The sequence below is a fragment of the Ylistrum balloti genome, unplaced genomic scaffold (genome assembly GCF_031769215.1).
Source record: "Ylistrum balloti isolate Yb309-2 unplaced genomic scaffold, AGI_CSIRO_Ybal_v1 Utg371236, whole genome shotgun sequence".
Lineage (NCBI taxonomy): Eukaryota > Metazoa > Mollusca > Bivalvia > Pectinida > Pectinidae > Ylistrum > Ylistrum balloti.
In genome coordinates, this window is record NW_026782669.1 from 302,907 (window position 1) to 328,360 (window position 25,454).

Sequence of the window (25,454 nt, forward strand, 5' to 3'; positions counted from 1 at the left end):
TTTGAATTAGAAGTTCTGTGCCCGTAGGCCAGGTTTGAATTAGAAGTTCTGTGCCCGTAGGCCAGGTTTGAAGTAGAAGTTCTGTGCCCGTAGGCCAGGTTTGAAGTAGAAGTTCTGTGCCCGTAGGCCAGGTTTGAAGTAGAAGTTCTGTGCCCGTAGGCCAGGTTTGAAGTAGAAGTTCTGTGCCCGTAGGCCAGGTTTGAAGTAGAAGTTCTGTGCCCGTAGGCCAGGTTTGAAGTAGAAGTTCTGTGCCCGTAGGCCAGGTTTGAATTAGAAGTTCTGTGCCCGTAGGCCAGGTTTGAAGTAGAAGTTCTGTGCCCGTAGGCCAGGTTTGAAGTAGAAGTTCTGTGCCCGTAGGCCAGGTTTGAAGTGTACAGGGTGATTATTATGCCTTTTTGACATTAATTTATATAAAAAAAACACTAAAAAAAAGAAGAAAACTCTTACTCGGAACATTTTTGATTTTTCTTCTGAAGTGGTAACGTCCAGTAAAAAACATGTAGAGACTTCAAAAGCATTTTGTATTTGTAATGATAGGTAACAACCCAATCTGACCTCAGTCTCGTGAAGACATTCCTGGAGGAGGAGCGCTATCGGGTGGAACGACTGGAGGAGCAGATCAACGACATGACAGAACTTCACCAAAACGAGGTTACGAATCTACGTCAGGATATCAGCAGTATGGAGGAGAAGATAGAGTATCGACTCGATGAACGGACGGGTGATCTTCACGAGTCATTAGAAAACTGTCAAACAAGAGTGAGTATTAATAGGCTCTTTAAAAATTCTGTTTTATCACTCATATCAGAATTTTTGAAGAAAAGGAATTCACGGGATCATTGATTGGTTGAATATGCAATATGTGTTTTATAGATAGTCAAAATGAAATGATAACAAATTTATTTATTTGTTGTTTTCACTTGATTGGAAGGAGTGTCATGTCCTGTTGTGTTATCTCCTATCACAGGTATCAAAAATGGAACTTCAACAGCAGCAACAGCAGATAATCTCTATGGAGATGGTTGACAATGTGACATTTCGAACTTTGCTTACTAAGTTAATCAACGTAGTATTAGCTCTTCTAGCCGTGGTTCTAGTCTTCGTATCTACAGCTGCCAATCTTGTTGCTCCTTTCCTCACGACCAGGTAAGATTTGTTTTTAGATAAAAAAAAAAAACAAGAAACTACCAATATGTCTGTGTAATCATAATCCAAACTCAAATTCAATAAAAGTGGGGCAAAATATGAACAAAAGGAAGATACGGAGACAACTGTCAGTACAATACATTATTATATTACAAACAAATTAAAATTTTGAAATTTATTTATCTATAGTGCTAATGCACCTCCCCATTTCGATTTGGACTTTTCTTTCGATCACTTTGGATGTAAATATTCCACAGTAGCCTTCCAAGTTTCACAAAGTCTGGCCCTGTCAAGTCCTATAAGGCTGAAGGAGCTGTATGATGTAGTTTGGTTTATTTGCTCTGCTGTATCTTGATTCTAGACTTGTATTACAAGGTGCTGTAGGTTTTTTGTCCAAATGATATTATATGTAGGTATTTGACTAAAAAATACAGAAATTCTGCCCACAAGGCCAAGATTTGGTTAATTAAATGTATGTCTGATGTTAATTGTACTGAACATCAATGGATGTAGGTACTTATCATCGGCTTAATGCTGGATATAAATGTTAGCTATTACAGAAAAAGGAATCGTTAAATTTTAATGTAAATCAAATTAGATCATGGGAGACAATTTTAATATCAAGGCATACATTATATACCATAGAGAGATAATTGTATGTATTTTTAGTAATTTTTATTTTTTTTTCTTACAGAGCAAGGATTCTCAGTACTGTAGTTTTGATATTTGCCCTTGTGTTAGTGGGCCAGAACTGGGGAACGATATCAACGACTGTATGTAACATTTGGAATTATGTTGTGGATTTGTTACCACGACGATAACAGGAAGACAGTGTGGTCTTAAGCTGGACCTTCCATTTCATATACTGAAAACCAATCAGTATTTTTGATTGGATGACTGTCGATCGTGTAAAAGCGACTATAACGTTTAACACTATTCGGCGCAATAACCAGAATGTTGTCAGTTCTCCTCTGTAGAAAGTGTTGATGCTTGTGTTAGATGTGATGAATTCTTGCCAGAAGATATGGAATTAGATCTAAATTTCAATAAATGTATACATCCTTGTGCTGAAAGACACTGTATGTATAAAACTATGTTTTCACGACTTGATATTTCAAAGGTGTTTTCATCTGGAATTTCACACAAAATTATTCTGTTACAGAATTTCCTGTGTGCGTGTTACTGGTTTGAGGTTTTCGCAAAAGTGATATCCTAAATGGGATGATATTGGTTTTCAAATTGGACATTTGGAATATTGGATTGTAAAAAAGGTTACGATTAGTTTATTGGAGATACCTTGCACATAAAACGGATGACTTGATGGTTGTTTTGTGTAGGCAGAATGGCGAGATGTTCTGTTCCATTCGTCACAAGAAGTAAACCCCAGATTTACTTTGTGACTAGAGATTTGTAAGGTTGTGAGGTGAAGGCAATTAAAATAGTAGTCCAGTAATCAACTATTGATTACAAAGTAAAAGCTAGCACTGTGGATTAGTATAAGGGATTATTTCGTTTGGAAATGAGAGTTATGTCCCTTGCCAAGCAGGGTTATTGATATGTTAATGAATTGCTTTGTTATAGAATTGTATCTTACTAATATTAAATTTTCCACATGCATTGCATGTCCCCGTGATACAACGTTGATAGATGGTAAGAACAAGTGTTATACAAGTATTTTTAAATGTGTGTCTTTTTCTGTGATAAATGTGGTACACGATATATGAAAAAATCTTAATATTTGAAGGAGTCCAATATCTCATTCCCAAAAGATGTTCACACTTTCCTTCAAAAAACTCCAACACACAATATTAAAGTTGAGTATGCTTAACTTAACATAGTTATCAATCCCCTTTTGGATTAGCCTGTCACTAATTTGTGTTTTCATGTACATGTATGAATGAAGTTTCAGCGGAGTACATTTTAAGATAGTCTCTTTCCCAGTTTTTCTATTTTCCTTTTTTTTTTGGTGTAGAATTTTTTCATGTGGGGTCCAGTGGTATCTTTTATGATAAAGTATTAGTGGCATTCCCCTTTGTCCTGGACTGTGTAGGGTTCTATAATTCTTTGACAAATTTGCATATCAAGTATTTGTTAACTAAGTGAATTTAAGAAAAAAGATAATTTAGCATATTATTTTTTATGATTGTTGTGAAACCAGCATTCATGATGTAATACTTGTCCTATTTTCATGGAATCCTATACTCCTCAATAACTTCCTTATGGGTCTTGCAATTCTAATGGTTTACCAAGATGTATTACATCAGAGAGGAAATTTTACAATTGCCATATTTTGTATGGTGTTAAAAAAATTACTGCTTATAAGTTATATTTGATACACTTGATAAATTTCTGACAATTTTTACATTGTTAAAATTGGGTTTTGCTTATGTCAACAAAAGAATGATATTTCTTGAATGTTATTTAAAACAAATAGCATTATTTTGGGAAATCTTGTCTGACACTTTTTTTGAAATACATCTTTACTTCTAAACTCAAGTGTAAATTGAATGAATATTAAAATATCAAGTGCAATACTTTTCCTTCAAAATGAGTTAATAATTAAATGATAAAATTTAATTAGCTATGTAAATTAATATTATGTAATGAATTTGCTTTTTAAGTTATAGTCTTATGTTTGTAATACTGTAAAAACTTAAACACTTGATAGGTACATTGAAAATGAAGGATATTCTGTATCAATGTCAGGACTTGCCGATGTCGAGCTAAAAAGTTTTTGTCCCAAAAGATTTGATGCAATTTGAAATTGGTGGAAAACATGTCATTTTATCAAAATTTGTGTAAAGTTTTAATTATTTGATCAACCTAACTATGAATTTTCTTATATGAAGCTGTTGACAAGCTGTTTTATCCTATAGAAAAAGAATTGAGGTTAGATTACATTGGTAATCTACATGTATTTCTTCACACAGAAAGTCAGTTTTTTTTTTCAAATTTGTTGAGGCACAACTGTTTGGTCATTTTGATGTAAAAAAAAAAAAAATGGAATTTGTCTTCACAAATGACATACATATATTATCTTTTTTTTCTTAAGAATATAATTTATCTGAATACTGTAAATTGTAAAAAAAAAAAAAAAAAAAAACCCAAAAAAACCCTTTTGTTTCCTGATCTCCCGTTCTAGGAACGTAACAGAACTTGCAGAGTCACTTGATCACATAAATTAAGCTTACTTGGTAAACTTTGTCATACTCAAATGCATGTTATATTGAATAACTTACCACAATATCGGGTTTACAGTAAGATACTGGTTGTAGCTGAGCGCCTGTTGAGTGAAATGTTTCCGTTTTATTGAATATGCCAAAATATGTGTAGTACATGTAACGTGTTAAAGTATTGATACTGACAATGTGTAGGAGTGGGAATACGTTTTGGAAAGGTTGGTGTAACAATGATATTGATAGCTAACATAATGTAACAACATTATTTTTTCGTATATTTGGATTTCGAATGTGCTTTTCGTGAATGAAGTTTGGTTAATTCAAAGATATTTGAAATTTGATTTCAAATGTTTGTAAGTTATATTGATGTTTTGAAATATTTAAAGCTTCCAAGGACAATAATTTCAATATATTTGATACTGTTTTCAGTACGCAATATTATTCGTTAGTCCCATTCCTTACTGGATTCCTGATATTTGTTCAGTTAATAGAGATCCTGATTTTAATGTTTGCAATGTAATGCTGTTCAAACCCCCCTTGAATTCTTTGTGTTTTCTACCTTTTTATCAAACAATACGCTGTAGAATTGATAACAATTATTTAAAAATACCAGAAACATTCATCCTACCTTTATAGGATTTTATGTGAGATTAAGAGTTCGTACAATTTTACTGAATAACACATAACAATGAAAAAATTCTCAGTTTATACTCATGAAAAGGGGAAAAATCACAATAATAAATTTTGTCATCAAATTTAGTTTGAAGATGCTATGACAGTTTGATCGTTGGGTATTAAATATAGCTTTAATACTTCCATATAGACTTAGATAAAATAGCTCAAATATTGACCCAGTTTAGGAAAGCATTGTTAGCTTAATTTATGGATATCACTAATTTTCAACATACAGTATTTTTAAAGGTGAAAATCCATGAAATGCCATGCACAGATTATTTTCAAAATATGTTAATGCAAAAATTGATAAGGATTTTATGACTTTGAACTTGTTAAAGATAACTAGACTAAACAGCTGTGAAGTAAGGGAGCATATCTGTGAGTCGTAAAGTATCCCAGTTTTACGTATACATATGTATACCAATGTTTGATCTTAAAGTATGTGTATGTATGAGCTTGCCATGTCAAAATCACATGAAGAGATTAGTAGTCACATTTTCAACTTCATTTTCATTTATTGACTTTACTTTAGATAACATGTTCCCTAACATGTCCATTTTGCTATTGGAGTCCAACACTAACAGTAACTTTATATTTAATGCAGGGTAAGCTGATCTCTGCATAGTTTGAGTGGCTACCACATTGTGTTTTTACATCTACTAATTTTAAATTTTCATTTTTTAAAAAATTTTAAAAACAAAGGAAGTATTATTCTCTATTGTGCATTTATTTCAAAAGCTCTTTCATTATTATCGAAAATGTTAATCTTTTTCTTTCTTTTTTTTTTTTGTCTAAAGGAAAGATTAACGGTAGTTTTGCTTTTTATTCAAGATTTCTTTAGACCATGACTTAATCAGACAAAACAGTACTCCGTTTATCAAATTAAAGATAAATGAACCAAAACGATTTTTGTAAATGTTTAGATCTTTCTTTAGCTATATAACTTGATAACACATACTTCTGCTTTTTCTGATTATTAAAGGGGTTTGGCACTATTTTTGGATATGTAACTAATAATTATATATTTTAACACAAAATGGATAAGACATTGTGTATCTCTCACTTTTACAGGTAATGTTTCAGGAGGCTTAGTTTTACATCAATTGGTTAGGCTTATTTATCATTCCTATTGATGACCATTACAAAAGCTGTTCAATAAGCTACGAAAACTCTTAACACAACTTATTCCGATTTATGGAATCTCTTTTATGACAGCTTCTATAGACAGAAAAAATTATAATAAAACTCAGTCTTACCTGAAAGCAACAAAGATCGGTTTTATTATTGACCCTCCTTTTTGTACCTAAGCTGTCAGCTTTCCTGAAAACTGTTTGCGTTATAATCTATATAGAAATATATATATATAAATACATACCTTCCCATTTTGTTTCCAATAAGGTAACTTGAAACACATTACTTTTTGAGCTTCATCATGACCTGTCATCTGTATGTAAGAACAAAGGGTTGGTAGATCTAAAGTGTTGGATAATGATTTTAATGTTAAAGGTTTGGCACTTTCATTTCAACACAAGCATCTGTCAAACGTAAAGCTATTTACGCATTCATACTTAACTACTGGTCAATAGAACATGTTCAATGCAGTTTGAACATGACTGTTGCGCTGATGATATTGAACAAAGTCTCCTCAATATATTTAACTTTCTTAAAATGTGTAAAATGATTTGATTATAACAAACACTGTTTTATCATTCAACCAAGTTGTTGTTTTTCCCATGTCAGAAACTAAAAGTAAGAAAGTTGTAATAAGAAAACGTCCAACCACTTCATTAAGCATAGCCACACGTTAATTTATGGTCGAACAGCCAGTTACAATCACTGCGTGTTAATTTATTTTGACATTCATTAGGTTTCTAGAGCATTTCCTTTTCATGAAAATGAGCTGATCAAATCACTTTGACAAATGTTTCTTTCGGAAACAGCTTTTTATGTGTTTTGGGCATTAGTGATATTGACAAAAAACTTTATGACTCAAATCATATTAGTCATTTTCTGACAGTGAATGATTGCAAAGAATTGTCTACAAATAGGTAAAACATTTGTTGTAACTTCGGTCCTGTGATCAGATCACAATTAGGAGACACAAGAGACCTCGCGAGTTGCAAGATCTTCATAGAAAGAACAACAATACATACTTCCACTAGTTAATACAGACAACACATGGCGTTTTATTACAATTTTGTAAACAAGTTGTTAACACTAGTTTATGATAGATAAAAGTGCATCAAATGCATGGTGATTAAAAAAAAGAAATGCTTTGTGTGGATAATTCAAAATAAACCAATATTGTTGTAAATATATTTGTGTCCAAAAAAGCAAATTATTTTAGATTTTTAATGTAAGTTGATGTTAGCACGTAAACGTTTTACCTTAGTTACTTGTGGGATTTACTTGCCTGGAGATGAATGCCGCCATTTCTATGGTTAGTGCAATATGAGATTAAACAATGCAATTTTATGTTGACTTTGTCTTGTCTTTAAGTCCTGGTGATCGCCCTTTCTGTTTCTGGTCTGGCATCAGTTTTTTACCCGTTCATCTGACGCATTGAATGGCAGAGCGGATGCAGTTCAATGCTGTTGTCCCTTCTCCACCAGTTACTGAAGTCAGGGGGCGGGGCCCACCGGATGAAAACCCCGCCCTACCGGATGAAAACCTCGCCCCACCGGATGAAAACCCCGCCCCACCGAATGAAAACGTAACTTTTGAAGATATGCATGATGTCATCCCTTCTTATTTGCAATTAAATTTCTAAATTTTAAACTAATTTTAGAAATTAATTCATGTTATATACACAACCAGTACTACATACCATCTTCATAAGATAAATAGCCAGTGTAAAACTCAAAATGGTACGCTTAGGACCTTAGCACTGCTGATGAGTCTTAGAAGGATGAAACATCTATATTATGTAGATTAATTGCGTGTTTGGTTCTACTTTTTCATACAGAAATTTGTATTAAATGGTGTTGTTCACATTGTGCTTCTTTTGTACAAGCTCATAGATGTGTGGGGTCTGGCCTCCTCCTCCCTCAGTTTAGTACTGCCCGCTGCAGTACTCAGATAATATGCTCGACCAGCTACCTGCATATGTTATTTTCCCTGTTGGCTATACGGGGATTTTCGAACTCAATGTTATGATTTTGCTGTGTAGAATGCTCTGTATGTGCAGCCGATTTATTAGTCTTGGACTGAGAATGCGTTTGCTCTGATTTGATATTTTTTGTCCGTTTCTCCAATTTACAATGAGTCGGAGTTATGACATCAGATTTTTATATGCATTTGCGGCGTTCCTTTAGGTGTTTTATTCTTTGGATGGACTAGGACATTCCGGATAGTTTTGTTATGTTTCATGGCTGTTGCAATACCATGACCACGGGAAATCATTTGAATGGTTTCTGATGTAAGGGATGTTCCTGTTCTTTCATTTTGTTCTTTTCCTTGATGTTTCGTCTATTGTGACTTTTCCATGCTTTCAACAAGTTCGTTGGCAACTTCGAATCAAGGTTTCCATATGTAATCATGGCTGTATGGATGTGATTTTGTTCTTGCTTCTTGTCTTGTTCTTTTTGACCATTTCATGTCTGCGGAGTAAATTCCGTTCCACTACCTACGTCTGGTGTAAGTGGCGGTGCGATCAGAAGTTGAGGTATCGGTCCTTGTGCGCCTTATTCCTATAGATACTTTGATAGTACCGTCATCTTTCTTTACTATAAGTGTGTCAAGGAATGGCATACTGCCGTAGATTTCCTCCTAACAGGTGAATTTGGTGTTGGTGGTGGTATCCACGGTACTGATATACACAGTTAAATCCTGTAATCTTTCTTTACTATTTCCAATGTCATCGACATATCATTTCCAGACTAGGCTAACATTTTGTGGGGACCCATTTCTCCGAGAACTCAATTAATAAATGTCGCAATCGGAGACACTGTGTCAAATTGTTGCTGGTACCATACCTTAGCAAACAAAACATCTGGCGAGAACAAATTCTAGTACCACAATGATGCACTTGATATGAAGGTTTGTGCTCTTCCGCCATAACTTGTCTTGCTCTAAGCGGCTCCTAATGTGTTTTGTCACTGGGTTTGTTGGCGAAAAGAGAAATGACATCGTGTGAAATGAATTCCTGATCTTTCTTATATAAATACCGTGGACATACTTTTCTTCAGTGTTATCAAGTGTTTGATATGGGGTTCTGATTTCCCTACCAAGGTCATATATTTGGTAGCGAGTTCCCTTCTTTGTGGATCATTGGTGTACATCACTGCAGTGGTATACTGGTGACTATATTGTGATTAAGCGATCTTATTTTCTTGGTGTAATTTTGATGAGCTACCAGCGTTAACAAAGCATAATCGAATCGACTATATGACCTTGTTATCATCTGGTATTTTCTCTTTAACTTTTTTCTTGTAATCCTTTTACCATTTCGTCTTACTTCATGTGCATATGATCACAGTACAGTACGATTCCTGACCTTCCTCACAAACTACGTATGTCAGTTTTAGCACGCTTCACACTGGTGACACTCTAGTAGTCTACTGGTTGTGTTATAGGAACTTCTATTCTATCGGCATAACCAACCTGAGGAAAATGTTCCGAAATCACAGAAATTAATATATTTCAACTATTTGAACGCCTTCTAAAAGACTGGCTTGGCATCAATTAAAGAGTCTGTCAATCTACTTTTCACGTTTAAAACTTTAAAGGTTTACCCTAGGATTCAGCTCAAACTTGCATCAAATGATTTTCAGGACGGTCAAATATCCAATATGGCCGCCATCTTGAAAAACACATTTAAAACTTCTCTAGTTTGACAGGTACCACTGAATTGACAATCGGTGGGGATGTCAAGGAAAAGAAAGTGATCAAATGTTGCTATTTTGCCTCCTCAAAACTTCAAAATGACAGCCACAACGGTCATTTTGTAACATGATTGGGTTATCGTGGTTTTTACTGATTAACAGCTATTTTAAATTTCTCCAACAGTTCCTTCAGTGGTATTAAGCACAAACTTGCCAGAAACGATCCCGCAGTGGTCTTGGTTTTTTCGGACCGGTCAAAAATCTAATATTGCTAACGTGACCGCCATCTTGAAATACATATGTTAAGAAATTCTCCAGTTTGACTGGTGTTTCGAAAATAAAACCTTGAACTTGTTATTTTTCTGCCACTTCAAAACTTCGGGATGGCTGTCTCGACGGTCATTGTGAAACATGGTTTTCCTGAATAGCACCTATGAAACCATTTTTTAAGTTCTTCCGTTAGGATTGGGCTCAAATCTGCAAGAAATGAGATTATCCTGGCCAGGAGTTATCCAGGTCGAACTCAAATATAGTTTCTATGACTGCCATTTTGAAAAACACATTTTGATGTTTCTTTTCAAGTTCAAGTGGTGTTATGAAGTAAAATTTTGTGGAAATGTCAAGAAGCTTAAGTGAACAGTGCAGTTGTATTCATACTTGTTTTAATCGTTTAATAATTGGTCCTGCTTCCATTACTGCTATCCCCAAACCAAAAGTATACGTTGATGTTCACACACATGCACGCCTTTAGCAACAGGGATTTGGTTTCTTCACTCCCCATATGATCAATGTTCGCCGTGTAACTGGTTATGTTTGCTTATAGGTTATATTTGCGTTTTTTGCGGCTATGCAGAGGACCACAAGAATATAAATCGCAAGTATTAAGAGTATCGCACAAAAAATCGCCGTTAGAAAAAAAAATGCTATTTTAAAGATACAAAGTCGAATGAATATCGCCAGTCACTGGTATGGTATGAAAATGACGGTTTTCAAACATTAAAAATAAAAGAAATGATAATTTAAAAAAAAAAAAAAAAGGAAAAAAAAAACCTGTGAACTAAAAAAAGTATGTTAAAATGTTACTTACATCGTGTGTTTGGTACAAACGATATATATCACAAAACGAACAAGGAATAAATATATATATCTAACATAACTTTATAGCATATGAAATATACACGGAACGTTTACTTGATCAGCCTATGGCGGGTGGATGTGCTTGCGTATAGTATGTACAGTCTGCCTGTGATGTAGAAAGATTATCATAATCTCCTGTCGCGAGACTTCGTATCACGTGACGAGAGGCCAGATTTGAATGATAGTCCCAGCTGTCGGTACTGAAATGAAAGGATTAGATCAAAAAGAGGATACATATTATCATCATTCTAGGTACGCTAGAAATGCTGATTATTTTCATGTTTAAAATAAATATTTCAGATTGTATATTATCCGAAAATATATGTTTAACGTATCAAAATTCATACACTTCAATTTTGTACATGTTTAGTTATCTTTTATAACGACAGATAACGTTTCAAGAAATTCATCATTGATTAAAATTAGGACTAAGATGTCTTATTATCAAGGCTCCACGTGGATAAATCACCATGAAACTCTCCATCTACAAGTACCTATATAGAATAAATTATCAAACTTACGTAGTCCAGTTGAAATGGTTCGTGTCGGTCACGTGGTATTGGTTTACACCGACTGCATCAATTGTCCTGACAAATAACTTGTTAGTGATGGGATTGTATCCGTCTAGAATATTTATAGAGTCTTGATCATGTATATCGGGCAAGTACTGAAACATAAGAATCTGGTTATCAGTACATTACATTGAAATTGAAACAAAGACTTGCATTTATATATAAGTCCCTCAATGATATGTTTCCTATACAAAGGGTTATAGAGAAAGGTTCTGTCTCATCTTGGGTTCGAACGATGACCACTGGCTTTCGACTACTTTATAACTATATTAAAAGGCAGGACACGAAATGTGAATCAAACTCGGAGACCGAAATCAATGAACTGAGGGTTGTCGAAACATATCCACAATAAATCACTTTGCTGGCGTCTTTGTCTATTGTCATGGCGATTTTAACATGGAAGAAAATCGAAGTACCCACAGAAATCATGGGGTCGGGAAAGTGACCCCCTTACCCTATTTTATAGTTCTCATTAACGAATGACCTTCAAAGACCATCAGGATATGCAGGGTACAGCAAACCTAAAGGAATACAGTCCAAAAGTACAGTCTACCATCTGCATCTTTCGAAGATGATACAAACAATAAGCACTTTTCAATACAATGTACTGTACTGTAGCGCCGAATAATGAATTTAATATAATCACACAACTGTGTCGTCTTGCTGGGACTTGCCAGGGATACTATGGTCTAACTTTCAACATCAACTAAAAGAGAATGACGTCATAGAACCATAGCTAAGGAAGCGACATAGATGACATAACCTTATTACCAAGGGACGCAAATCCATAAGTTGTTTAGAAAGACGTGCAGTTGCTTTTTAGTTTTTTTTTCATTTTGTTTTCTAACACCAACACACATGTAATTATTGGTCATTATTTTTACCTGTTTGAGTTTGACTTAGGAACTACCTTGTTGCTGATGACCATGAACAAAGATTAAGGTATAGGTGTATGTTATAATCCAAAGGTAGCCAATGTAATAAACATTCCTTTCCCTTGATACTGTAATTGATTCTAACACTTTCGACTGCAGAGACTATAGTAAAGAATTTAGACATACAAACAAAATACATGGTTAAGAATATGATGTCAAATTGGAAATCTGTCAGCAAAATCGATGACAAAGAATCTGAAAAATGAAAATCAAAGGCAACGATTTTGAAACAAATATGCAGTTTTCAAAGTTAAGATATTATAACTCTGGAAACACTAAGTAGACTGTAAACAAACAGAACTTGAATTGCATCTTGTTATGATACAACTAAAATGTTGCGATATAATAGCGACTGTACTGAATATGTGTGTACCACATTCAGCTTTTTTCCTAATATACCTCCCAGCCCGATCCACGGTTATAAGATTTTCCACACTTCCAGCTGTGTCCACCGTTTGGCTTAAAACATCCTAATGCAAGATTTCCACTTATTACAAACGAACACTTCCTTCCAAGGACGTCATGACCCAGGTGTTGAGTAATGAATTCTTGGACAGCCATGTATTTCGGAACGGTGTGAGGATCCTCGCCAGTATAACGTAACATTCCCCAACTTCCGTATTTGCTTGGAAATCCAGTCGAAGAAAAGTAGTTAAACAGACCACCTGATGAAAAATTCATTTGTCAGTGATTTCTTTTTATTTATTTTTTTAAATTGTGATCATGGCGGCCATATTGTATTTCGGACCAATCTAAAATATAAGAACGGTCAGGACCGTCCAAGGAGTATTTCAGACAACAGCTATGTTGGATTTTGACGATGACAAAAATATGAAAACTTCCTTTCCTTAGCATGGCCACCATTTTTCAGCCCAGTTAGCACCAGTGGAATTGGAAAAGTTTAAAATATATTTTCAAGATGGCAGTTATTTGCAGCCACCTTGGATTTCAAACCTACCCGAAAAATAAAAGTACTTGGACAGGATCCCATCACTTGATTTGGATGTGAAATGTAATATGTAAAATGTTATGGCGGACGGTGGACGACGACGGGAGAAACACGATGACTATAGGTCATTTTGACCAAATATCAGATAATCTATCAATGGATCTTTATAGTTGGGTAAATGGAATAAATTCGTATTTATGTATAATGAAAGATAGTCAATAGCTCACAAATATGTGTAGGTTACAATGAAACGCATTTGAAATCATTTTGTTCTCACTCCAGATTATGAAAAAGGTTATCGTACTTTGGCAATTATCATAAACATTGATTCAATTTTGAGTGAACAGACTGACCAGGAGCCTTATTCCCGGCAGCGTCTGTCACAATGCTCTTCCAAGCGTTCAAAATCGCCTTCACATTGTCCTTTATGTGAGGATCCGAGTTAAATGCGATGGCTTTGTTTGTAACAGAATCATTTGATGAACCAAGAGAAATAGCACCTGGTTCCATTACGGCTGGTCCACCCTCGTACATCACTAGTGCCAAACTGTGGTTCTGAAGAAGAAGAAGAAGAAGAAGAAGAAGAAGAAGAAGAAGAAGAAGAAGAAGAAGAAGAAGAAAAGAAGACGAAGAAAATGATTAGTAAATAAGGAATATCACGCGGTTTAAGCGTTTTCCCCTTCCTCACCACCTGTCATGCAGATTCGTATCAAAGATTTTTAAAAAATACACAAGATACATTAGAGCCAAACAATAAATCAGATTGCATCATAAGGTGTGGTCCTTCTTGGACTCCTCAGTTATGTCAAGGGCCTAAATCTTAAAGACTAGGAAGCGACAGAGGAATATCTAGAGTGATCAAAAGGAAAGTCAAAATCTAGCCAGGGAGGTGCACTAGCCCCATGGTTCAATCAATTACATAATTTTCATATATCGGATAGTTATTGAAACACCGTCAGGTATGTTTGCATATTCTGAACTGTGTTACTATATGGATCAATTGAAACGTGGCATGCATGTTACTGCAAACCTCTGGGGCTAAATGTCCTCCAATCACCTGCCACCTGCAATTTCAAAGATTGTTTCTATAGTAAATTGAAATTGAACCAATCACTGGGATTCGTGAGAAATATCAAATAGAAATGGATGCTATAAACGTGTTTTCTACCTTTGCGACGTCCATGTAATGTCTATACAAACTTTCCTGGGAAGGAAGTTCCAAGGCGCATAAATTACTGATCTCAATCATTGACATTTGTGGCAGTTCCGCTTTCTACAACAAAATACGAAAATAACACATGGATAAAAAAAGAAACAAAATCACAGAAAATGTAATCACCATCTACTGCATGTCTTTATATATCATTTTTTGCCCTAATGCATTAATTTATTTCTATATGTACAGAACACATCGTTAAACAAAGCAAGGACTCTGATAAGCATATAATGTAAAGCGATAGTGTACAAGAACAAGATAACGATAATTAAGATTTAAAAGCTGACTTCTGTTATCTTTTGTTTTGGTTGTATATCATTTAAAGATTGTGATTTTTTACAAATGAAATGATATTTTTTTCAAAGTGTCGAATGGTGCAGGATTGATGAGAAAATGTACTAAGATATAGTTTATGGTCTGTCTTTTATAGTCACCATTGCTGCTTAGTACAATTTCTTACGCCTTATCTGTTTGATATAATAGGTTCTTGTTTTTGGTACCCCGAACTTGTCCCCTTTAAACTCACAAAACAAGGCAACTATAAAAGCTTTTGGAATAGTATCCTAAAACATTGCGGTTTAAAAAAATTTTTGTTCTATGAATGATATTGTTTTCATTTTTTACAACCATTCCATATATCTTCCCATGATCTAAGTTCTTGTTGCTTGCCAAAATTACTGCTTTGATACATATGATTTATTTGTATATTAATTGTTGATACAAATTATTTGAAGTTTAAACAACATGTCCTTGAGTGAGTGTTTTAATTCGTTTGAATCGTAGCACGGTTCAGAATACACACATGTACTAGGTATCCTATCATCCAATATTCAAATTAACATACAAAATGTATATTGAACTTTTGGCCTTCAGTAATCCATGCACATCTGTTGGAAATGTACTTTTATGTGCGTGTCTTTGTTTTATATAATTTCATGTTGTTTACCAACATGCCTCATCTCCTAACCACGTGTTACACACCTTCCTTGTTCGGCTTGTCCTGTATCTAATGTTAAATTAGTAGTGTTAGGTATCATACGCGTGCGAGGTTTTTACATGTTTTTTTTTTTATTCTGTGAAACAATATTGTAGTTTTCGTTAATATCCCATGGTCCTACTATTTCGCTCAATAAAAGTGTTGTTTTTTTTTCTGTGAAACAATTTTGTAGTTTTCGTTAATATCTCATGGTCCTACTATTTCGCTCAATAAGAGTGTTTTTGTTTAGTCTGTGAAACAATTTTGTAGTTTTCGTTAATATCTCACGCTCCTACTATTTCGCTCAATAAGAGTGTTTTTGTTTATTCCAAATAAAGATCTTCACTCTGATTTCATTTCTTTGTCATGCACATCAATAACACTAAGAATAAACAAAGACGGACCTAAAACAGATCCTTTATGTATGCCTCTTATAGAAGATATTTGTCGCTGTTTTAATTTTTCCTACCTTTTACATGTATATCTAAGATAGGGTGTAGGCTATGAGGACAGATGTCAAATGCACCATTGGGGCCGAGAAAATCGAAAAAGTAATTTGATGAAAAAGAGATATTTAATATAAATCATGAAGCAAAAAAGCTAAGCAAATTTCACGTACGGACAATCTGTTTTCCAATACCTTATGAAAAATATTCTTTCGAGCGTCAAATTAAGGTTACATCATGTTGTTCACAATTTTTCAAATTTTAGCGCTAATAATACACAAAAGTGCATTTACCAAAACATTTGACATAGTCAAAGCTGATGTAAACCGACTTATTCTGTTATAGTTTTATGTTGATTTCAGAATATTTATATACATAATGTGACTTTAGGTTCCTTTTCATGCTTCGCTAGTGTCAGGGAAATATTGAACAACAGTGCTACAACAAGGTTGTGTATTGGGATCTACTGATGTAATGGTTCCTATCCTAAAATTAAATTATTTTATTAGCGAGAAAAAAATGTAACTTACAATCAAAAAATGTGAAAGGACTTTTTTAAACGGCTAAACATTTACCTTTAAAAACAATATTTGATAAGTATAATTATGATAATCATAATTTTCGGTATCCAGGAATTAAAAAAAAAGTCAAACAGTTTATTATATTACAATATTGGTTTCTGAGATAACGCCGGTTCTTGTTAATTCCGCTATCATAATGTATATAGAATGTAACTATATTTGATTGGGGCCCAAAAATATTCTTACGATGGCAGTTCCTACACATGGCTTCCATTGACTGTATTATGCTTATACACACTGCTTCTATTGGCGTTGGTAACCTACCAAACGTACCTAGAGGTTTAACATTTTAATGTCTCCAACGTAAAAAGGACTCTGATGATGAATACTGTAATGGCTTTGCTATGATGAAAATGGTTTAAACATTGCGGCTGAAAGGAAAACCTGAGGCCAAAGGGCGTATTTATCCACGGGGTCGATGATACTTCATCAATTTCCTTTTTTACATATGCAATATACCTACGATTCCGTTCTGTGAAAACATGAACGTCATTTGCATTATACTCCAATTTACTCTTCAATAACTAACACCATCACAGCGTTCATGATTAAAGAAATATCACAAAATATTAAAATAAAAACAAACGATAAAACAGTGAACTAACGTGTTTAGAGGCAGCGCCATCACATGAAAAGTAACCAGTGATCGCCAGAGCTTTAAAACTTCGTGTCCGATTACCGAGGTCGTCCAGGGCCTGTCTGTAGTAATCCTGATATCCGGTCTGCCAAGCCCAAACCGGAAACACTCTGTCGTTACTATGGCTACCGAATACCTGGTTATTTTGAAATATCTACGTATATCACAAAGAAGAACAGAATGAAGAATACAAGATTATGTGACGTGAAGACAAAGAGAAAGTTAACTTTTTTTCAATTTTGTTGAAAATACTATGAAATAAAACCTTTGAAACAATTTTTAAGAGAAAAATCAGAATAAAACATAATAGAAATAGAATTTAAAAGATAACAGCTGAACCACTGCCTTAGGAGTGACACAAAGATATATCATTTAAACCTATGGCAGGATATGTGACGTCACTAGAAAGGTATAGTGCGTCTTGCCGTGTGAACCATTGATTCATTAGATTAAGATATTTTGAATATCATAAACACGGTACATCACTCTACCGTACAGTCAGAAAAGCTTACCGACTGGAATATGTCCATGACCTCTGATGACCTCTTATTATAATATTTCAGTCCGGCTTTATAACCCTGACTGTCCAGACCTAGCTGTTTACCCTTCTCCGCGGAGTATGCTGTCTGGCGGAAAATTCCATTCCACACCTCGTTAGAATATTCCAGGTAAATCTATAAATAGGTATATAGGTATGAACAGAATAAAGTATATCTTGATCTAGATGTCTGTAACTCCTTTATTTATTTATTCAAATGTTCGCTTAAAATTGCTGCATTATATGTGACCAATATGAAAACATCGACACATTTCAACATTCCGGCCTTTGGTGATTCTCCCATACAAGGATGAAGACAACACATTGAACTTTTCGCGTTCCTTCAACAAAAACAGAAGGTTTCAGTTTTGTGTTTTGGGGTTTGGTTTTGTTGAGGGGGGATTTTGTTCTGTTTTATTTTCTCTTTATTGTGTGTGAATTTAAATTTTGAATTATGAAATACGTTCACTATATTTTTTTCATAGAAAAAAGAAATCTTCGCCAGGGAATGAGCTGTCCCCTATATATATTATGTATCGATAATTGTACCTTATACATACATTAATGTAATTGTAAAAAAGAAATTAACGAATGCTATATATCACGTGAAATTGATATTTTGAGTGAAAAGTAATCACATGAAAGCAACAAAAATTTACACATCTCAAAAATTATTTTACGAGGAATTATGAAGGAACAAACCTTAAGGTCCGGACGAAGAGAAGTTTTGACAAATAAGGCAAATTTTCTGACAAAGTCGTCGTCTGCTGCGTGAGGAATATTAAACCAAGGATTGGCGCCCATCATATTGCTAAGCAGTATCATGTATTCTAGAGCGGCTCCATAACTTCCGGTCTGGGTGTGAAAAGTCCTCTTCCTTCGAGTTGTCCATGTAGTTGGTTCGGGCTATAAAACAATAGTGAAGCATACATTTCTGTTTAGATTTTCTCAATTACATAGTAACCTATAAGATGAATAAGTATAAATTCAGTACTTTATTTCTGGGAAGATCTTTCATACTTCACATTATTATCATTTATTATCATAAGATGCTGTTACTTACTTGATGTTCATTTGTATGCATAAAGTCCATATATCTAAACTCGGAGTAACGTGTTATTGTTTCTAAAAACAGGGGATTGTAAGGAAAGTGCGCATGCCTATCCTCAAACCCCGGAAGTATAACACGGATGTTCCGAATATGGTTTTGTGGGTTTGTGCGCATGATCTTCAGCTCAATACCACCTGAACCAGGATCCATGTTTACTATCATACGTCCTGAAAATGACGTCATCTATGTTGTCATATATGGATTTTTGATAATTAATTCGTCGCAAATCATTTAAACGTAACACGGTTAGAATAAGGTTCGTGGATACCTCTGATTTCTAAATATGGGTCTTACTCATAATTAAGCTGTAACATGGAAAATAAATACAACATGTTTCAACACTTGTATCAAATGTGATATGGGGCACCTTACCAAGACTCCATCATATCCTGAAATACTACACTCACTCACACCTGTCGCCAGGTTGTGCTTACAATGCGGAACATAAAGATAGACACAAAAACTTATCTATTTAGATAGATGCCTGACAAGTGAGTGGAACCAACACTAATCTAACAAAGACAATATTGAGGAAAACTGAATTGAAGTTGTAGGCCATTCTTTTGATATGTTCTCTAGATGGTTCAACTTTACCTTTGCCTTCGTACATACGGGTGAAACGTACAAGACCCAGACCAATTTCTCCTTCGCCGTCATAAAGGATTGTGTAGTTACCGCCGGGGCTACTATGACCTTGGCGGAGCATCAAGGTCACCAGGATCATTGTATCTGCAGAAAGAAACACAAATTATTACTTGTAGTTTAGATGTGATGTTTACAAGTGATAAATGGGAAATGACCCACTTTCCTGACCAGTGTTCCCAGCTATACTGTATATCTATCCCTCTAGAAGTTTCTCTCTATTGGTGTACCTTAGCTATACAACCGTCCAACTGACTATCTGGGACTGTTGCTAGGTAGACAACCGTCCTACTGACTATCTGGGACTGTTGCTAGGTAGACATCCGTCCTACTGACTATCTGGGACTGTTGCTAGCTAGACAACCGTCCTACTGACTATCTGGGACTGTTGCTAGGTAGACGGCCGTCCCACTGACTATCTGGGACTGTTGCTAGGTAGACGGCCGTCCCACTGACTATCTGGGACTGTTGCTAGATAGACGGCCGTCCCACTGACTATCTGGGACTGTTGCTAGGTAGACAGCCGTCCTACTGACTATCTGGGACTGTTGCTCGGTAGACAACCGTCCTACTGACTATCTGGGACTGTTGCGGGGACGTGCAACCGCATAAAAACTAATACATGTTTACAAAGAGAAAGTAGAACATTTTGGAAATATACAAAAAAGTTTAAAAATAGACAATACAGTGGAGAAAAGTAAGAGATAGATGACAAATTGGACACTTCACACGAGGATGCAGAAATATTGTAGAATTCTTCTTTAAAGAAAAAAAAAATAAATTCATGTGCCTCATTCTAATAGCTAGTAGGAGACCCGTTTTGAACTCCTTCGTGCTGTCTAGGCAGAGGGACAAAACAACAACAACCAAAACAATTTAAAAACGTCAAAACAAAAGCAAGAAAGCAAAATAAAAACAAAGCTGATCTTACTACATTCTGTTCTTCTAACCTCCAATCATCATTTTAGTCATTACTTTGTGATCCCATCCCCCTTCCCAAACAATAGATAAAATCGAAACCTTCCAGTTGTGTAGGATACCCGTCCTCGTCAAAAAGGATTGTGTCCTCCTCATGAGTGTTCCACTGGTGTGCCTGGTCACCTTCGCGGCGCTGTGTTATCCATTCCATCGACTCCTTTGCTACATCCACAAACTTGATCTCACTGTATATCTATCCCTCTAGAAGTTTCTCTCTATTGGTGTACCTTAGCTATACAACCGTCCAACTGACTATCTGGGACTGTTGCTAGGTAGACAACCGTCCTACTGACTATATGGGACTGTTGTTAGGTAGACAACCGTCCTACTGACTATCTGGGACTGTTGCTAGGTAGACATCCGTCCTACTGACTATCTGGGACTGTTGCTAGCTAGACAACCGTCCTACTGACTATCTGGGACTGTTGCTAGGTAGACGGCAGTCCCACTGACTATCTGGGACTGTTGCTAGGTAGACGGCCGTCCCACTTACTATCTGGGACTGTTGCTAGGTAGACGGCCGTCCCACTGACTATCTGGCACTGTTGCTAGGTAGACGGCCGTCCCACTGACTATCTGGGACTGTTGCTAGGTAGACGGCCGTCCCACTGACTATCTGGGACTGTTGCTAGGTAGACGGCCGTCCCACTGACTATCTGGGACTGTTGCTAGGTAGACGGCCGTCCCACTGACTATCTGGGACTGTTGCTAGGTAGACAGCCGTCCCACTGACTATCTGGGACTGTTGCTCGGTAGACAACCGTCCTACTGACTATCTGGGACTGTTGCTCGGTAGACAACCGTCCTACTGACTATCTGGGACTGTTGCTCGGTAGACAGCCGTCCCACTGACTATCTGGGACTGTTGCTCGGTAGACAACCGTCCTACTGACTATCTGGGACTGTTGCGGGGACGTGCAACCGCATAAAAACAAACCTGAACAAATACATGTTTACAAAGAGAAAGTAGAACATTTTGGAGATATACAAAAAAGTTTAAAAATAGACAATACAGTGGAGAAAAGTAAGAGATAGATGACAAATTGGATACTTCACACGAGGATGCAGAAATATTGTAGAATTCTTCTATAAAAGAAAAAAAAAATTAAATTCATGTGCCTCATTCTAATAGCTAGTAGGAGACCCGTTTTGAACTCCTTCGTGCTGTCTAGGCAGAGGGACAAAACAACAACAACCAAAACAATTTAAAAACGTCAAAACAAAAGCAAGAAAGCAAAATAAAAACAAAGCTGATCTTACTACATTCTGTTCTTCTAACCTCCAATCATCATTTTAGTCATTACTTTGTGATCCCATCCCCCTTCCCAAACAATAGATAAAATCGAAACCTTCCAGTTGTGTAGGATACCCGTCCTCGTCAAAAAGGATTGTGGCCTCCTCATGAGTGTTCCACTGGTGTGCCTGGTCACCTTCGCGGCGCTGTGTTATCCATTCCATCGACTCCTTTGCTACATCCACAAACTTGATCTCACTGGAGTAATAGGACAGTCCTCCCAGGTTCATGCCCACAGTGACGTTCCTGTTAGGCATCCTGATAAGTAGAAGCATATAAAATATTTTAATTCTGAGAATAGCACAAAATCTCACATCAAACGGATGGTAATGTTTAAGGAATGCACCTTTGACCATTGTCTGGCGACGTTAAGTCATTAAAAATGGACGAAATCAAGGTTGTCATATTTTCGGGGCGTTCATCTTTTTTTTCAGAAACAGGTACAAAAACAACCAAGTAAAATATCGCCATGTTTACAGAATCTCAATTTGAGTTAACATTCGATAAAACTGATTAAACTAGGACAAAATATAAACAAAACAAGATTTACACCGGGAGGTTAAGAGTCTTCTGTGACGTTCCCGACTTGTAAATTTTGATTAATTCAAGTAAGAAACGTCAGACTCCCAGATAGGAACATGATTACCAACTACGAGATCACCGGGAAAATCAACGTCCAGCTTCATATCGCACAAGATCACTATGGCGACTGTGAAGATTCCTTATTATCATCAATCTGCATCTCTCGAAAACCTGTACTGTACGTTTGTCTGTTAGCTGTTAACATATCGGACGCCAATCGTGACACTTGGAACACGCCAATGCTTAACGGACTGTGACATGTCAACACCGTAGGTGCTGGATGCAGGGATGTGTACATTTCTTCTTGGTTTCGATGATATTATAGTAACAACCATATACATTGCTACAACCATACACATTGCCACAACCATGTACATTACCACAACCTAATACATTGCCACAACCTGATACACTGCCACAACCATATACATTGTCACAACCTGATACATTGCCACAACCATGTACTTTGCCACAACCATGTACATTGTCAGAACCTGATACATTGCCACAACCATGTACATTGTCACAACATTATACATTGTCACAACATTATACATTGCCACAACCATGTACATTGTCACAACCTGATACATTGCCACAACGATGCACATTGTCACAACCATATACATTGCCACAACCATGTACATTGTCACAACTATATACATTGCCACAACCATGTTCATTGCCACAACCTTATACTTTGTCACAACCTGATGCATTGCCACAACCATGTAATTGCCACAACCATATACATTGTCACAACCATATACATTGCCACAACCTTATACATTGCCACAACCATATACATTGCCACAACCTTATACATTGCCACAACCATGTTCATTGCCACAACCTGATACATTGCCACAATCATATACATTGTCACAAACATATACATTGCCACAACCTTATACATTGCCACCACCTTATACATTGTCACAACCTGATACATTGCCATAACCATATACATTGCCACCACCTTATACATTCACCTGATACATTGTCACAACCTGATACATTGACACAACCATATACATTGACACAACCATATACAGTGCAGCCGCCTTTAATCTTTCCTTCAAAAGAAAACTCCCACAACAAGAGACCGAGAATGCTCTTACAGAAGAAATGTATTCAAAATAGAATTTCAAACTTGGTTAAAGGCTGTTTGGAGTTCTTTGATATCCACATCCTGTTAATTACATTTATTGAGTAAACAGTATTACAGTAAGTCTGAGACTGATAGTACTACGAATCGTAGTTCGAGGTTTTGATGAAGTCAAGAACTAGACGAGGAAAACATAGAACACTTACATTATATATACCAGGTAAACAAAGAACAATAGATAACAGATAAATAAAAACAATGATATCAGAAATATGGCAGAGATTGTTTGCACATTGCTAGAGGTATTTCATCTCATCCCAATATTCGAAGAAGGTACGCATGTAAAACGTTCTAAAATCTTAAAAAAATTATGTTCAATATCTTGAAATTTAAATTGTTAGTATTGTATTTTATATTGTGAGTCTTATATTTCATATTGTGTGTCTTGTATTTTATATTGTAAGTCTTGTATTTTATATTGCAAATCTTGTATTTTATATTGTAAGTCTTGTATTTTATATTGTAAGTCTTGTGTTTTATATTGTAAGTCTTGTGTTTTATATTGTAAGTCTTGTGTTTTATATTGTAAGTCTTGTATTTTATATTGTAAGTCTTGTGTTTTATATTGTAAGTCTTGTATTTTATATTGTAAATTTTGTATTTTATATTGTAAATTTTGTATTTTATATTGCAAATCTTGTATTTTATATTGTAAATTTTGTATTTTATATTGTAAATTTTGTATCTTATATTAAGTCTTGTATTTTATATTGTAAGTCTTGTGTTTTATATTGTGTGTCTTGTATTTTATATTGTAAGTCCTGTGTTTTATATTGCAAATCTTGTATTTTATATTGTAAATTTTGTATCTTATATTAAGTCTTGTATTTTATATTGTAAATCTTGTATTTTATATTGTAAATCTTGTGTTTTATATTGTAAGTCTTGTATTTTATATTGTAAATTTTGTATTTTATATTTAAGTCCTGTGTTTTATATTGTAAATCTTGTGTTTTATATTGTAAATTTTGTATCTTATATTAAGTCTTGTATTTTATATTGTAAGTCTTGTGTTTTATATTGTGTGTTTTGTATTTTATATTGTAAGTCTTGTATTTTATATTGTAAATCTTGTATTTTATATTGTAAGTCTTGTATTTTATATTGTAAGTCTTGTATCTTATATCAAATATCCTGTTTTATATTCAATATCTTATAAAATGTAATATTTATTATATCATATTATACTCGACAACGTAACATTACCCATGAATCAAATTATTTTGAATATACATCAGACAAATTCGAAAAGAAAAGAAAAGATTCTATAATGTATTTAAATAATTTAGAAAATTTTAAAAATATAATCACAAATTTTAAAACATATCACATTTTGAATATAAAATCACGCGATATTAGAATATTATTGAGACTCCGTGTGGAGTACAATGAGCAACTGTTGATACTGACTTGTTAAACAGGAAATATCACTATACTTCAATACAGAGATGGCCTGTTGTTCTAAAAATCAGTACTTACGTTAACGGGTCGTATTGTGAACAAGTATGACCTGTATATCCTGTCCAACACTCGCATTGACCATTCCAGCACGTGCCATAGTTACAGCTCTGTGTACATGCGCAGATGCCCGGACCCATGCAACTAATACCTTTGAAAGGATTGTTTAAAAAAAATACTTAAATACCAATATACATGTAACGTTAGACTCATTAGAGCCAAACAATGAACAAACTGCGTCATACAGCTGTTTCGTCCTTCTAGGACTCGTCAGTGATGTTACATCACACAGCTGTTTCGTCCTTCTAGGACTCGTCAGTGATGCTACATCATTCAGCTGTTTCGTCCTTCTAGGACTCGTCAGTGATGCTACATCATACAGCTGTTTCGTCCTTCTAGGACTCGTCAGTG

The 25,454-nt window shown here is 35.2% G+C and overlaps 2 protein-coding genes across 4 annotated transcripts in view; one reads left to right on the top strand and one right to left on the bottom strand.

Moving 5' to 3' along the window:
- Positions 1-3,635, top strand: part of LOC132561591 (transmembrane and coiled-coil domains protein 1-like) — a 75,754-nt gene extending 72,119 nt beyond the window's left edge. For all 3 annotated transcript variants that reach the window (XM_060226290.1, XM_060226288.1, XM_060226289.1), the window contains 3 exons: positions 538-759; positions 968-1,146; positions 1,841-3,635. In XM_060226290.1, coding sequence (XP_060082273.1) covers positions 538-759; positions 968-1,146; positions 1,841-1,967 — 528 coding nt within the window. In that variant the 3' untranslated portion in view covers positions 1,968-3,635. The remainder of the gene's footprint in view (positions 1-537; positions 760-967; positions 1,147-1,840) is intronic.
- Positions 3,636-11,018: 7,383 nt separating this feature from the next.
- Positions 11,019-25,183, bottom strand: LOC132561592 (uncharacterized). The gene is made up of 12 exons (XM_060226291.1): positions 25,065-25,183; positions 21,891-22,093; positions 19,516-19,650; positions 18,874-19,088; positions 18,513-18,716; positions 17,785-17,946; positions 17,241-17,408; positions 14,585-14,689; positions 13,770-13,971; positions 12,867-13,132; positions 11,482-11,627; positions 11,019-11,160 (listed from the first exon to the last, which is right to left on the bottom strand). The coding sequence occupies exons 1-12, from the start codon at positions 25,181-25,183 to the stop codon at positions 11,019-11,021; spliced, it is 2,067 nt and encodes a 688-aa protein (XP_060082274.1).
- Positions 25,184-25,454: the final 271 nt, after the last annotated feature.

Excerpts from the sequence above, each read along its gene's own strand:
- LOC132561592 (XM_060226291.1), bottom strand. The coding sequence starts at position 25,183 with ATGGGTCCGGGCATCTGCGCATGTACACAGAGCTGTAACTATGGCACG. Across the intron at positions 17,409-17,784 it reads TCATGGACATATTCCAGTCG|GTATTCGGTAGCCATAGTAA; the intron begins GTAAGCTTTTCT and ends CAAAATAACCAG. Across the intron at positions 11,628-12,866 it reads ACCGTGGATCGGGCTGGGAG|TACTTGCCCGATATACATGA; the intron begins GTATATTAGGAA and ends CTTATGTTTCAG.